The sequence below is a fragment of the Salvelinus alpinus genome, chromosome 20 (assembly GCF_045679555.1).
Source record: "Salvelinus alpinus chromosome 20, SLU_Salpinus.1, whole genome shotgun sequence".
Classification (NCBI taxonomy): Eukaryota; Metazoa; Chordata; class Actinopteri; order Salmoniformes; family Salmonidae; genus Salvelinus; species Salvelinus alpinus.
Genome location: NC_092105.1, coordinates 4951773 through 4967618, shown reverse-complemented (window position 1 = coordinate 4967618; position 15846 = coordinate 4951773). Strand labels below are relative to the sequence as shown.

General features: G+C 44.9%; 1 protein-coding gene across 3 annotated transcripts in view; it reads right to left on the bottom strand.

Moving 5' to 3' along the window:
- LOC139546221 (dnaJ homolog subfamily B member 6-like) overlaps window positions 1-15846 on the bottom strand; it is a 47761-nt gene that overhangs the window by 3842 nt on the left and 28073 nt on the right. For all 3 annotated transcript variants that reach the window (XM_071354348.1, XM_071354347.1, XM_071354350.1), the window contains one exon: window positions 13992-14333. In XM_071354348.1, the coding sequence (XP_071210449.1) occupies window positions 13992-14333 (342 nt within the window). The remainder of the gene's footprint in view (window positions 1-13991; window positions 14334-15846) is intronic.

The window sequence follows — 15846 nt, the reverse complement described above, 5'->3', positions numbered from 1 at the left end:
ATGTTTAAATTTAGTGAGGGAAATGTAAGTCTCCAGCTTCAGCGATTTTTGCAGTTCGTTCCAGTCACTGGCAGCAGAGAACTGGAAGGAAAGGCGGCCAAAGGAGGTGTTGGCTTTGGGGATGACCAGTGAGATATACCTGCTGGAGCTCGTGCTACGGGTGGGTGTTGTTATCGTGACCAGTGAGCTGAGATAAGGCGGAGCTTTACCTAGCATAGACTTATAGATGTGGGCAGCGAACGGTTGAAAAGCATGCATTTGGTTTTGCTAGTGTTTAATAGCAGTTGGAGGCCACAGAAGGAGTGTTGCATGGCATTGAAGCTCGTTTGGAGGTTAGTTAACTTCTTTCAGCTAGGGGGCAGAATTGTTATGTTTGGAAAAATAACGTTCCCAAGGTAAACGGACTATTTCTCAGGTCCAGATGCTAGAATATGCATATAATTGACAGATTAGGATAGAAAACACTCTAAAGTTTCCAAAGCTGTCAAAATATTGTCTGTGAGTATAACAGAACTGATTTTGCAGGCGAAAACCTGAGGAAATCCAATCCGGAAGTGCCTTTTATTTGGAAAAATCCCTGTTCCGTTGCCTGTCCCTCCATTTAAAGGGGTATCAACCAGATTCCTTTTCCAATGGCTTCCTCAGGCTGTGACCAGGCTTTAGACATAGTTTCAAGCTTTTATTTTGAAAAATGAGCGAGATTTTTCAAAACGCGTCAGGTGTCCTTTGATTAGTTCCTGCGCGGGAGAGATGTAGCTCGACATTTTCTTTCTCTGTAGTATTATTATTTTTAGGTTACCGTCCGGTTGAAATATTATCGATTATGTATTTTAAAAACAACCTGAGGATTGATTATAAAAAACGTTTGACATGTTTCTACGAACATTACGGATACATTTTTGAATTTTCTTCTGCCTTTCAGGACCGGAACGAGCCTGTGGTTTTCTGAACATAACGCGCAAACCAAATGGCGGTTTTTGGTTATAAAACTAATCTTTATCGAACAAAAATAACATTTATTGTGTAACTGGGAGTTTCGTGAGTGCAAACATCCGAAGATTATCAAAGGTAAGCGATTAATTTTATTGCTTTTCTGACTTTCGTGACCAAGCTAATTTGGGGCTAGCTGTTCTTACTGTTTTGTCTAGTGATTGATAAACTCACAAACACTTTTTTTGCTTTCGCTGTAAAGCATATTTTCAAAATCTGACACGATAGGTGGATTAACAACAAGCTAAGCTGTGTTTTGGTATATTTCACTTGTGATTTCATGATTATAAATATTTGTAGTATTATTTTTGAATTTGGCACTCTGCAATTCAGCGGTTGTTTACGAAAATGATCCCGCTAAAGGGATCCGTGCGGCAAGAAGTTAACACAGTGTCCAAAGAAGGGCCAGAAGTATACAGAATGGTGTCGTCTGCGTAGAGGTGGATCAGGGAATCACCCACAGCAAGAGCGACATCGTTGATATATACAGAGAAAAGAGTCGGCCCGAGAATTGAACCATGTGGTACCCCCATAGAGACTGCCAGAGGTCCGGACAACAGGCCCTCCGGTTTTACACACTGAACTCTGTCTGAGAAGTAGTTGGTGAACCAGGCGAGGCAGTAATTTGAGAAACCAAGGCTGTTGAGTCTGCCGATAAGAATACGGTGATTGACAGAGTCGAAAGCCTTGGCCAGGTCGATGAAGACGGCTGCACAGTACTGTCTTTTATCGATGGTGGTTATGATATCGTTTAGTATCTTGAGCGTGGCTGAGGTGCACCCGTGACCAGCTCGGAAACCAGATTGCATAGCGGAGAAGGTACGGTGGGATTCAAAATGGTCAGTGATCTGTTTATTAACTTGGCTTTCAAACACTTTAGAAAGGCAGGGCAGGGCAGTCTCAGTTCTTCTGCTATTTGCAGCTCAGAAGCTATATTAACTCCGTACCTCAATATAAAACTATATTAACTCCGTACCTCAATATAAAACTATATTAACTCCGTACCTCAATATAAAACTATATTAACTCTGTACCTCAATATAAAACTATATTAACTCTGTACCTCAGTATAAAACTATATTAACTCCGTACCTCAATATAAAACTATATTAACTCCGTACCTCAATATAAAACTATATTAACTCTGTACCTCAATATAAAACTATATTAACTCCGTACCTCAATATAAAACTATATTAACTCCGTACCTCAATATAAAACTATATTAACTCCGTACCTCAATATAAAACTATATTAACTCTGTACCTCAATATAAAACTATATTAACTCTGTACCTCAATATAAAACTATATTAACTCTGTACCTCAATATAAAACTATATTAACTCTGTACCTCAATATAAAACTATATTAACTCTGTACCTCAATATAAAACTATATTAACTCCGTACCTCAATATAAAACTATATTAACTATGTACCTCAATATAAAACTATATTAACTATGTACCTCAGTATAAAACTATATTAACTCCGTACCTCAATATAAAACTATATTAACTCCGTACCTCAATATAAAACTATATTAACTCTATACCTCAATATAAAACTATATTAACTATGTACCTCAATATAAAACTATATTAACTCTGTACCTTAATATAAAACTATATTAACTCCGTACCTCAATATAAAACTATATTAACTCTGTACCTCAATATAAAACTATATTAACTATGTACCTCAATATAAAACTATATTAACTCTGTACCTCAATATAAAACAGCCTTGAACACTAATCATTATACAACAGCCTTTCTTAGTTTGGCACTTAGAAATAGGTTTAACCCAGGTCCATAACAGCACTTAGAAATAGGTTGAACCCAGGTCCATAACAGCACTTTCTAGAATAAGGACAACGGATGCAATGAAATATATTTGGATGTAATCAAAGTATCTAAAGCAAAAGGGAAACATTTATTTTACTATAATTTGAATATTATTTACACAGAATTACCAAAGTTAATCTTTGTTTAGTGCCTTTGTATGTCTGGATGATGCATGTGTGTTTCTGCCATTTTAAAGTATGTAGACTATAGAAATCTGTTTAAAAGCCTAAATTTAATACAGCAGATTTTGAGTTATAAAAGTACATACATTTAAATTAATTTAACATTTGAAACATTTCACAACTATTCATATTTTGCTGCACATAAAATTGAGCTCTCAGCGAGGCTGTCAAACTGTAAAATCGAGGTATCAAGGTTCTGACAAATTCCCTTTGCCTTGAAAATAAGTTCTGTGTCAGGGGCACATTCCATATGGTTGTCTGAAGCCCCTCCAAAACACACAGTAGTGAACAGACAAGACAGGCACAGTCAGGCAGGCACACCGCCCCGGCAGGCTGGGTATGGAAGGTAGAAGCCCCTCCAAAACACACAGTAGTGAACAGACAAGACAGGCACAGTCAGGCAGGCACACCGCCCCGGCAGGCTGGGTATGGAAGGTAGAAGCACATCTGATAGACACAGGAATCCAAAGCTAGCTTAACGGATGCAACAAGCATAACCCCCCCCCCCCCCCCCCCCATGGCTATCCAACTCGATGGAGTTTCCATTCACAGAGCGGACAAGACATCGGTTTTAGGGAAATAGAGAGGGGGAGGGGTATGTCTCTTCATCGACAATAAATCTTATTCTGACTCTAGCGCAGTGGAAGTCTCAACCTATTGTTCACCTGTCTTGGAATACATGGATCGTCAAATGCCAACCCTTCTACCTCCCGAAGAGAGCTTTCATCTGTTATAGCATGCTGAATATATTCCACTTCAGGACAACAACAAGCTGGCACGACGAACTGTACGGGGCTATAAACAAGCAGGAAACAATGCACCCGGAGGCTGCTTTTCTGGTTGACAGGGATTTTATGTTTGCATCACTAAGACACGTGATGCCCAACTTCCATCAACAGGTCTCCTTCGCCACTAGTTGTGATAAAGTCCTAGACCACAGTTTCTCTGCCCACAAGCAAGCATACACTGGCTTGCGAAAGTATTCACCCCCCTTGGCATTTTTCCTATTTTGTTGCCTTACAACCTGGAATTTAAATGGATTTTATTTGGATTTCATGTAATGGACATACACAAAATAGTCCAAATTGGTGAAGTGAAATTTAAAAAATAACATGCGAGGCACTGTACAAGGCCCCCCCACCTTTGGCAAGTCGGATTATGACTCTATACTCCTGCTTCCGGTTTACAAACAAAAGCTCAAACAGGAAGTACCCGTGATGCGCTCCTTAGAGAAACGGTCGGCTGAAGCAGAGGCTGCAGGACTGCGCTGACTGGAAAATGCGCCGTGATTCCACCTATAGCATCGACGAGCAAACCACCTCCATCAACGGCTTTATCAGGAAATAGATCGCCGACATCGCCCCCACAGTGAAGGTTTGCTGCTTCACAAATCATAAACCCTGGATTAAGACTGAGGTGAGCGCTAAGCTAAAGGACAGAGCTACCGCTCACAAGGCTATCGTAGCCAACCCCGAGGCTACGGCTGACGACACAAACGCATAAAGGAATTCGATCTATGACCTCCGCAGAGCCATCAAACCGGCAAAAGGGATCAGAACAAGGTGGCATTCTATTATACCGGCTCCAATGCTTGACGCATGTGAAAGGGGCTACAGTACAGTGAGGACTACAAAGGAAGCTCTAGCCATGATCTGCCCAACGATGCCCCTCTACCTGACGAATTACGGTTCAACAAAATCAACAAAGTGCCCTGCGAGAGGGAAGGCGTATTTTCTTCTGTTGTTGATTTACTTCTGTGTTTTTGGTTTGTTGTCCTGTTGCATCACCCAACATCTATTGAGCTTCAATTGGCGGACAGATAGCCTAACATTCCCTTGCAAAAATGTCTTGATTCACTTTTTTCCGTCGATGATAGCAAGCTGTACAGGCCCTCAGGCAGCAAAGCAGCCCCAAACCAGGATGTTCTCTTCACTGCTGGGATGAGGTTTTGATGTTGGTGTGCTGTGCTGTGCCTTTTTTTCTCTACACATAGTGTTGTATGTTCCTTCCAAACAACTCAACTGTAGTTTCATCTGTCCACAGAATATTTTCGCCAGTAGCGTTGTGGAACATCCAGGTGTACTTTTGCAAACGTGAAGCAATGTTTCTTTTGGACAACAGTGGCTTCTTCTGTGGTGTCCTTCCATGAACACCATTCTTGTTTAGTGTTTTACGTATCGTAGACTCGTCAACAGAGATATTAGCATGTTCCAGAGATTTCTGTAAGTCTTTAGCTGACACTCTAGGATTCTTCTTAACCTCATTGAGCATTATGCGCTGTGCTCTTGCAGTCATATTTGCAGGGCGGCCACTCCTAGGGAGAGTAGCAACAGTGCTGAACTTTCTCCATTTATAGACCATTTGTCTTACCGTGGACTGATGAACATCAAGTCTTTTAGAGATACTTTTGTAACCCTTTCCAGCTTTCTGCAAGTCAACAATTCTTAATCTTAGGTCTTCTGAGATCTCTTTTGTTCGAGGCCTGGTTCACATCAGGCAATGCTTCTTGTGAATATCAAACTCAACTTTTGTGAGTGTTTTTTATAGGGCAAGGCAGCTCTAACCAACATCTCCAATCTCGTCTCATTGATTGGACTCCAGGTTAGCTGACTCCTGACTCCAATTAGCTTTTGGAGAAGTCATTAGCCTAGGGGTTCACATACTTTTTCCAACCTGAATGTTTAAATGATGTATTCAATATAGACAAGAAAAATACAATCATGTGTGTTATTAGTTTAAGCACACTGTGTTTGTCTATTGTTGTAACTTAGATGAAGATCAGATCAAATATGATGACCAATTTATGTAGAAATCCAGGTAAATCCAAAGGGTTCACATACTTTTTCTTGCCACTGTATTTAAAAGGTCTTGCTCACATCGGCTACAGAGCGGAACAGCTGGTGTTGCCTCGAAGCATAAAAAGGCATTTAGCCCATCTGGTAGGCTCGCGTCACTGAGCAGCTCACGGCTGGGTTTCTCTTTGTAGTCCATAATAGTTTGCAAGCCCTGCCACATCCGATGAGTGTCCGAGCCAGTGTAGAGCCAGTGTAGTAGGATTCAATCTTAGTCCTGTATTGATGCTTTGCCTGATTGATGCTTCATCTGAGGGCATAGCGGGATTTCCAATAAGCGTCCAGATTAGTGTAACCTTTAGCTCAGTTCGTAATCCTTCAGCTTCTGGTTGAGATATGTACACTACCGTTCAAAAGTTTGGGGTCACTTAGAAATGTCCTTGTTGTTGAAAGAAAGCACATTTTTTGTCCACTAAAATAACATCAAATTGATCAGAAATACAGTGTAGACATTGTTAATGTTGTAAATGAATATTGTATCTGGAAACTTATCTGGAAACGGCAGATTTTTTAATGGAATATTTACATAGGCGTACAGAGGCCCATTATCAGCAACCATCACTCCTGTGCTTTAATGGCACATTGTGTTAGCTAATCAAAGTTGATCATTTTAAAAGGCTAATTGATCATTAGAAAAACATTTTGCAGAAGGCCAGCATCTGGGAGTTGCCTCTTCACTGTTGATGTTGAGACTGGTGTTTTGCGGGTACTATTTAATGAAGCTGACAGTTAAGGACTTGTTAGGCATCTGTTTCTCAAACTAGACACTCTAATATACTTGTCCTCTTGCTCAGTTGTGCACCGGGGCCTCCCACTCCTCTTTCTATTCTGGTTAGAGCCAGTTTGCTCTGTTCTGTGAAGGGAGTAGTACACAGCGTTGTACGAGATCTTCAGTTTCTTGGCAATTTCTCGTATGGAATAGCCTTAATTTCTCAGAACAAGAATAGACTGACGAGTTTCAGAAGAAAGTTCTTTGTTTCTAGCCATTTTGAGCCTGTAATCAAAACCACAAATGCTGATGCTCCAGATACTCAACTAGTCTAAAGAAGGCCAGGTGTATTGCTTCTTTAATCAACACAACAGTTTTGAGCTGTGCTAACAAAATTGCAAAAGGGGTTTTCTAATGATCAATTAGCCTTTTTAAAATGATAAACCTGGATTAGCTCACACAACGTGACATCAGAACAAGTTCCCTTTCATAGCAACACTGTCTCTCACATTTTCTGTTTGTTTGTGGACTTCAATGAACAACAACACATCAGCTGTGTGTGACCAAGCGGGGGGAAAAACACAGCCTGCATCATTGTCCCCATATTAGCTAAAGTAACATCCTAGTCAACATAGCTAATAGAACTAATGCGTTAGTAAACCCACTACAATTATGCAGTAACATTACCGTGTATAATCAGTAAGCAGATACACCGGCGGGCCCCGGTGGCATTAAATTAATAAAACCAAAAGCTTACCTTGACTTGGAAGAATTCCAGTGTTGTGTTGGCTAGTCATAGCCAGCTAGCTAACGTAGCATCCCTCTGTTTGAGCAGGGTGTTTGAATAACTAAACTAGCTGCATTTACTATCTAAATAAGTGAAACTGATAGTGGAAGAAAATTACAAAATGTCTCTTTCTTCTCCTTCATTTTTAAAGAAATGAAGTTGTTCTAAACTGTTCAACTATTGTCTTTCTCTCTCTGAGTCAACTACTACTACTACTAACTACTCACCACATTTGATGCACTGCAGTGCTGCCTGGCTGTAGCTTATGCTTTCAGTACTAGATTCATTCTCTGATCCTTTGATTGGGTGGACAACATGTCAGTTCATGCTGCAAGAGCTCTGATAGGTTGGAAGATGGCCTCCGGAAGTTGTCATAATTACTGTGTAAGTCTATGGAAGGGGGTGAGAACCATGAGCCTCCTAGGTTTCGTATTGAAGTCAATGTACCAAGAGGAGGACGGAAGCTAGCTGTCCTCCGGCAACAACGTGGCTCTACCCTACAGAGTGCTGTTGAGGCTATTTTTAACCTTTATTTAACTAGGCAAGTCAGTTAAGAACAATTTCTTATTTTTCAATGACGGGCTACCCCGACCAAACCCTCCTCTAACCCGGACTACGCTGAGCCAATGGGACTCCCGATCACGGCCGGTTGGAATAGGGCCCGGGATCAAACCGGGTCTGTAGTGACGCCTTAGACAGCTGCGCCACTCGAGAGTACCCCCTGTAGACCTTCATTGCGAAACAGTATGTTTTAATCAATAATTTGGTGACGTGAATATATTTAGCATAGTTTTATCTAAAAAGGATAACTTTTTCAATGTTTCACTATTTTTATGAAATCCACTGAGGAAGATGGTCCTCCCCTTTCCTCCTCTGGGGAGCCTCCCCTTGATTTTTTCCACATTTTGTTGTGTTACAGCCTGGATTTTAAATGGATTATATTGCGATTTTTTTTTGCCACTGGTTACCCCATAAGCGAATTATGTTTTTCGAAAAGTATAGAAATGTATAAAAAATGAAAAGCTGAAATGTCCTGAGTAAATAAGTATTAAAGCCCTTTGTGATGGCGAGCCTAAATAAGTCCAGGAGTAAAAATGTGCTTAACAAGTCACATAAATTGAATGGACTCACTCTGTGTGCAATAATAGTGTTTAACGTGATTTTTGAATGACTACCTCATCCATGTACCCCACATATACAATTATCTGTAAGGTCGAGCAGTGAATTTCAAACACAGATTCAACCAGAAAGATCAGGGAGGTTTTTTTTAATGCCTCGCAATGAAGGGCTCCTATTGGTGGATGGGAGAAGAAAAAAAAATCAAAAGCAGATACTGAATATCCCTTTGAGCATGGTGAAGTTATTAATTACACTTTAGACGGTATATCAATACACCCAGTCACTACAAAGTTACAGGCATCCTTCCTAACTCAGTTGCCAGGGAGGAAGGAAACCGCTCAGGGATTTCACCATGAAGCCAATGGTGACTTTAAAACAGTTACAGAGTTTAATGGCTGTGATAGGAGAAAACTGAGGATGGATCAACAACATTGTAGTTACTCCACAATACCAACCTAAATGACAGAGTGAAAAGAAGGAAGCCTGTCCAGAATAAAAATATTCCAAAACATGCATCCTGTTTGCAACAAGGCACTAAAGTATTCCTGCAAAAAATGTGGCAAACTAATTCACTTTGTTGTCCTGAATATAAAGTGTTTTGTTTGAGCCAAATCTATCTATGGATACTATCTGAAAGCAGTGTAAATGGTTAACGAAACATGTGAAGACCTCCCTCCATCTCTCACTGTGTAAACACACCTACACTGACACACCACCACACACACTAACACCCGGACACATACACTCACACACACTTACCACCACACACACACCACAATACACACACTACCACACACACACCACCACACACACTAACACCCGGACACATACACTCACACACACTTACCACCACACACACACTACCCCACACACACTACCACCACACACACACTACCCCACACACACACCACCACACACACACCACCACACACACACCACCACACACACACCACCACACACACACTACCACACACACACCACCACACACACACCACCACACACACACCACCACACACACCACCACACACACACCACCACACACACACTACCACCACACACACACCACCACACACACACCACCACACACACACTACCACCACACACACACTACCCCACACACACTACCACCACACACACACTACCCCACACACACACTACCACACACACACCACCACACACACACCACCACACACACACCACCACACACACACCACCACACACACACTACCACCACACACACACTACCACACACACACACACTACCACACACACACCACCACACACACACCACCACACACACACACCACACACACACACCACCACACACACACCACCACACACACACCACCACACACACACCACCACACACACACTACCACCACACACCACCACACACACACCACCACACACACACCACCACACACACACTACCACCACACACCACCACACACACACCACACACACACCACCACACACTCACCACCACACACACCACCACACACACACCACACACTAACTCACACACTAACCCACTACCTTTTCTGATTTCATACTGTTGATTATTATTATTATCATTATTAATATCATTATTATCATCATTAATATCATTATTATCATCATTATTATCATCATTATTATCATTATAACTATCATTATCATTATTATAATTATCATTATTATTATCATTATTATCATTATTATAACTATCATTATTATCATTATTATAACTATCATTATTATTAACATACTTATTATTATTATTATTATTATTATGATTATTATTATTATTATCATTATTATTATTAATATAATTATTGTCATTAGCATTATTATTGTTATCATTATTATGATTAATATTATCATTATCAATATTATTGCTATTATTATTGTCACGGCCGTTTAAAGGAGTGGACCAAGGTGGAGCGCGATTGGAATACATCTTTCAATTCCACGAAGAACACTTAACAAACTAACAAAATAACAAACGAAATGTGAAGCCAACGTCGTGCTCACAGGCAACTAAACATGGACAACTACCCACCAAACCAACATGGAAAATGGCAACCTAAATAGGCTCCCCAATCAGAGACAACGAGAAACAGCTGTCTCTGATTGGGAACCCATCCAGGCCACCATCAACCTACAACCCCTAGACAAACAAAAATCCCCATAGATAACAAAAAACCCTAGACAAGCCAAAATAAACTAGACAATACAAAAACTAAACAAACCACCCCTTGTCACACCCTGACCTAACCAAATAATAAAGAAAGCAAATATAACTAAAGTCAGGGCGTGACAATTATCATTATCATTTATATTATCATTATCATTATTATTATTATGATCATTATTGTAATTATCATTATTATCATTTACATTATTATCATTATTACTATTATTATTTATATACCAGTCATTATTTTCTGCTACCAGTCACTTTCAAGAAATCCCCGTATACTCCAGTATCCCTGACTACATGTTCATATCTACCTCAATACCCCAGTATCCCTGACTACATGTTCATATCTACCTCAATACTCCAGTATCCCTGATTACATGTTCATATCTACCTCAATACTCCAGTATCCCTGACTACATGTTCATATCTACCTCAATACTCCAGTATCCCTGACTACATGTTCATATATACCTCAATACTCCAGTATACCTGACTACATGTTCATATCTACCTCAATACTCCAGTATCCCTGACTACATGTTCATATCTACCTCAATACTCCAGTATCCCTGACTACATGTTCATATCTACCTCAATACTCCAGTATCCCTGACTACATGTTCATATCTACCTCAATACTCCAGTATACCTGACTACATGTTCATATATACCTCAATACTCCAGTATACCTGACTACATGTTCATATCTACCTCAATACTCCAGTATCCCTGACTACATGTTCATATCTACCTCAATACTCCAGTATCCCTGCACATTGTAAATGTGGTACTGGCAGTGACCCAGTATATAGCTTCCTCTCTGTGGTACTGAACACTGACCCAGTATAAAGCTTCCTCTCTGTGGTGCCGAACACTGACCCAGTATAAAGCTTCCTCTCTGTGGTACTGAACACTGACCCAGTATAAAGCTTCCTCTCTGAGGTACTGAACACTGACCCAGTATAAAGCTTCCCCTCTGTGGTACTGAACACTGACCCAGTATAAAGCTTCCTCTCTGTGGTACTGAACACAGACCCTGTATAAAGCTTCCTCTCTGAGGTACTGAACACTGACCCAGTGTCCTGAACACTGACCCTGTATATAGCTTCCTCTCTGTGGTACTGAACACTGACCCAGTATAAAGCTTCCCCTCTGTGGTACTGAACACTGACCCAGTATATAGCTTCCTCTCTGTGGTACTGAACACTGACCCTGTATAAAGCTTCCTCTCTTATATTCTTATTTCTAATGTTTTTATTTTTAGTTATAATATTTTGATATGGATTACTGCACTGTTGGGTAGGGCTCGCAAGTTAAGCATTTCACTGTACTTGTGCCTTTGACAACAAAAGCGCGAGGCACGTTTTAGTTCCTAGTGAATACTATCCAACTCCTAGAAATAGAATGACTAGAAAGTGGAAAAAGCCCGTCTGACCACGGCATTTTGATAGGTAAACTCATAGACATTCTATTTCTACGCTCCAACTCATCCCTTTTAGAAAAGTGACTGTGGACTTGGCACATGAAGACGTGATGTTAATTGTAACCCCTAGACTTGATATACAGACATACTGTAAACAGGGATCAGGGTAGATTTATTAGCTGGTTGGCTACATTGTGAAAAGTGGCCATCTGAGAACACAGCAAAGCAGTCAGCAAGGCAATCAGCAGGGCAGTCAGCAAGGCAGCCAGCAAGGCAGTCAGCAAGGCAGTCAGCAAGGCAGTCAGCAGGGCAGCCAGCAAGGCAGTCAGCAAGGCAGCCAGCAAGGCAGTCAGCAAGGCAGTCAGCAAGGCAGTCAGCAGGGCAGCCAGCAAGGCAGTCAGCAAGGCAGTCAGCAAGGCAGTCAGCAGGGCAGCCAGCAAGGCAGTCAGCAAGGCAGTCAGCAAGGCAGTCAGCAAGGCAGTCAGCAGGGCAGCCAGCAAGGCAGTCAGCAAGGCAGTCAGCAAGGCAGTCAGCAAGGCAGTCAGCAAGGCAGTCAGCAGGGCAGCCAGCAAGGCAGTCAGCAAGGCAGTCAGCAAGGCAGTCAGCAAGGCAGCCAGCAAGGCAGTCAGCAAGGCAGCCAGCAAGGCAGTCAGCAAGGCAGCCAGCAAGGCAGCCAGCAAGGCAGTCAGCAAGGCAGCCAGCAAGGCAGTCAGCAAGGCAGTCAGCAAGGCAGTCACAACACAACAACACTGTACAAGGCCCTCGGACAACTTTATAGACATCTAATGGGCCAAAGCACGGCACAAACTTCAAAAAGGGCAAAAACACATGATGGTCATCATCATCATCATCATCATCAGTAGAACACTGGAGTAGAGTTAGATCTCTTAGAACACACACACACTCTCACACACACACACTCACACACACACTCACACACACAGACTCACACACACACACTCACCACACACACACACCACACACACTCACACACACACCACACACACACACACACACTCACACACACCACACACACTCACCACACACACACACACACGCACACACACACACACACACACACACACACACACACACACACTCACACACACACTCACACACACACACACTCAGTTACCACACACACTCACACACACACACTCAGTTACCACACACACTCACACACACACACACTCACCACACACTCACACTCACCACACACACACACACACACACACACACACACACACACACACACACACACACACACACACACACACACACACACACACACACACACACACACACACACACACACACACACACACACACACACACACACACACACACACACACTCACACACACACACACACAAACTCACACACACACACACTCACTCACACACACACTCACACACACACACTCAGTTACCACACACACTCACACACACACACACTCAGTTACCACACACACTCACACACACACACACTCACCACACACTCACACTCACCACACACACACACACACACACACACACACACACACACACACACACACACACACACACACACACACACACACACACACACACACTCACTCACTCACACACACTCACCACACACACACACACACACACACTCAACACACCATACAACCACACTTTTTATTTTTCACAGTGGTGCTGCTGGTGGTTTTAGCAGTCGGCTCCCCAGTGGCTCCTTGCTCCTGGTTGAGGAGCCCCCTGTGTTCCAGTGGAGAAGGGCTGCTGTGTGGTGACATGTCCCCTGACCCTGCCCTCTTCTCTGGTGCTGTTGACTGGCCTGGGCCTAGGTCTAGGACCACTCTCCCCACCCCAACCCCCGCCTCACCCCCAACCTCTACCACCACCACACCCCCAGCACCTGGGATGACGTCTGGTGCTGAAGCCACGGCCGACGCTCTCTGCTGGGCCTCCATCTCAGACAGGCTGTAGGCCAGGGCCATCTGGAGATCTTCGTCCTCCTCCTCTTCCTCCCTGGGGACGTCAGGGTAGTGGAAGTAGGAGGCCGAGCTGAAGGAGCGCTGAGCCATAGCCCGGGGGCCGGAGCCGGGTCGGTGTGGATGGGTCTGGGTCTGGAGCTCCACAGGTAACGCCCTCTCTGTCTGCTGCTGAAGGTGTTGCCTGGGCGTCTGTGAGGGTTGGCTAGGGGGCAGGTGGTCTCTCTTGCTGAGCTCCAGAGCCAAGGCCAACTCATCCTCCACACCTGGGGGACAGGAGAGGGTTAGGAGGGGGACAGGAGGGGGTTAGGAGGAGGACAGGAGGGGGACAGGAAGGGAATATGAGGGGGTTAGGAGGTGGACAGGAGGGGGTTAGGAGGGGGACAGGAAGGGGACAAGAGGGGGTTAGGAGGAGGACAGGAGGGGGACAGGAAAGGAATATGAGGGGGTTAGGAGGGGGACAGGAGGGGGTTAGGAGGGGGACAGGAGGGGGACAGGAGGGGGACAGGAGGGGGACAGGAAAGGAATATGAGGGGGTTAGGAGGGGGACAGGAGGGGGACAGGAGGGGGACAGGGGGGGGTTAGGAGGGGGACAGGAGGGGGTTAGGAGGGAGACAGGAGGGGGTTAGGAGGGGGACAGGAGGGGGACAGGGGGGGTTAGGAGGGGGACAGGAGGGGGTTAGGAGGGGGACAGGAGGGGGTTAGGAGGGGGACAGGAGGGGGTTAGGAGGGGGACAGGAGGGGGTTAGGAGGGGGTTAGGAGGGGGACAGGAGGGGGACAGGAGGGGGTTAGGAGGGGGTTAGGAGGGGGTTAGGAGGGGGACAGGAGGGGGTTAGGAGGGGGACAGGAGGGGGACAGGAGAGGGTTAGGAGGGGGACAGGAGGGGGACAGGAAAGGAATATGAGGGGGTTAGGAGGGGGACAGGAGGGGGTTAGGAGGGGGACAGGAGGGGGACAGGAGGGGGACAGGAGGGGGACAGGAAAGGAATATGAGGGGGTTAGGAGGGGGACAGGAGGGGGACAGGAGGGGGACAGGGGGGGGTTAGGAGGGGGACAGGAGGGGGTTAGGAGGGAGACAGGAGGGGGTTAGGAGGGGGACAGGAGGGGGACAGGGGGGGTTAGGAGGGGGACAGGAGGGGGTTAGGAGGGGGACAGGAGGGGGTTAGGAGGGGGACAGGAGGGGGTTAGGAGGGGGACAGGAGGGGGTTAGGAGGGGGTTAGGAGGGGGACAGGAGGGGGACAGGAGGGGGTTAGGAGGGGGTTAGGAGGGGGACAGGAGGGGGTTAGGAGGGGGACAGGAGGGGGACAGGAGAGGGTTAGGAGGGGGACAGGAGGGGGACAGGAGGGGGTTAGGAGGGGGACAGGGGGGGGACAGGAGGGGGTTAGGAGGGGGACAGGAGGGGGACAGGAGGGGGTTAGGAGGGGGACAGGAGGGGGACAGGAGGGGGACAGGAGAGGGTTAGGAGGGGGTTAGGAGGGGGACAGGAGGGGGTTAGGAGGAGGACAGGAGGGGGACAGGAAAGGAATATGAGGGGGTTAGGAGGGGGACAGGAGGGGGTTAGGAGGGGGACAGGAGGGGTTAGGAGGGGGACAGGAGGGGGACAGGAGGGGGTTAGGAGGGGGTTAGGAGGGGGACAGGAGAGGGTTAGGAGGGGGTTAGGAGGGGGACAGGAGGGGGTTAGGAGGAGGACAGGAGGGGGACAGGAAAGGAATATGAGGGGGTTAGGAGGGGGTTAGGAGGGGGACAGGAGGGGGTTAGGAGGGGGTTAGGAGGGGGAC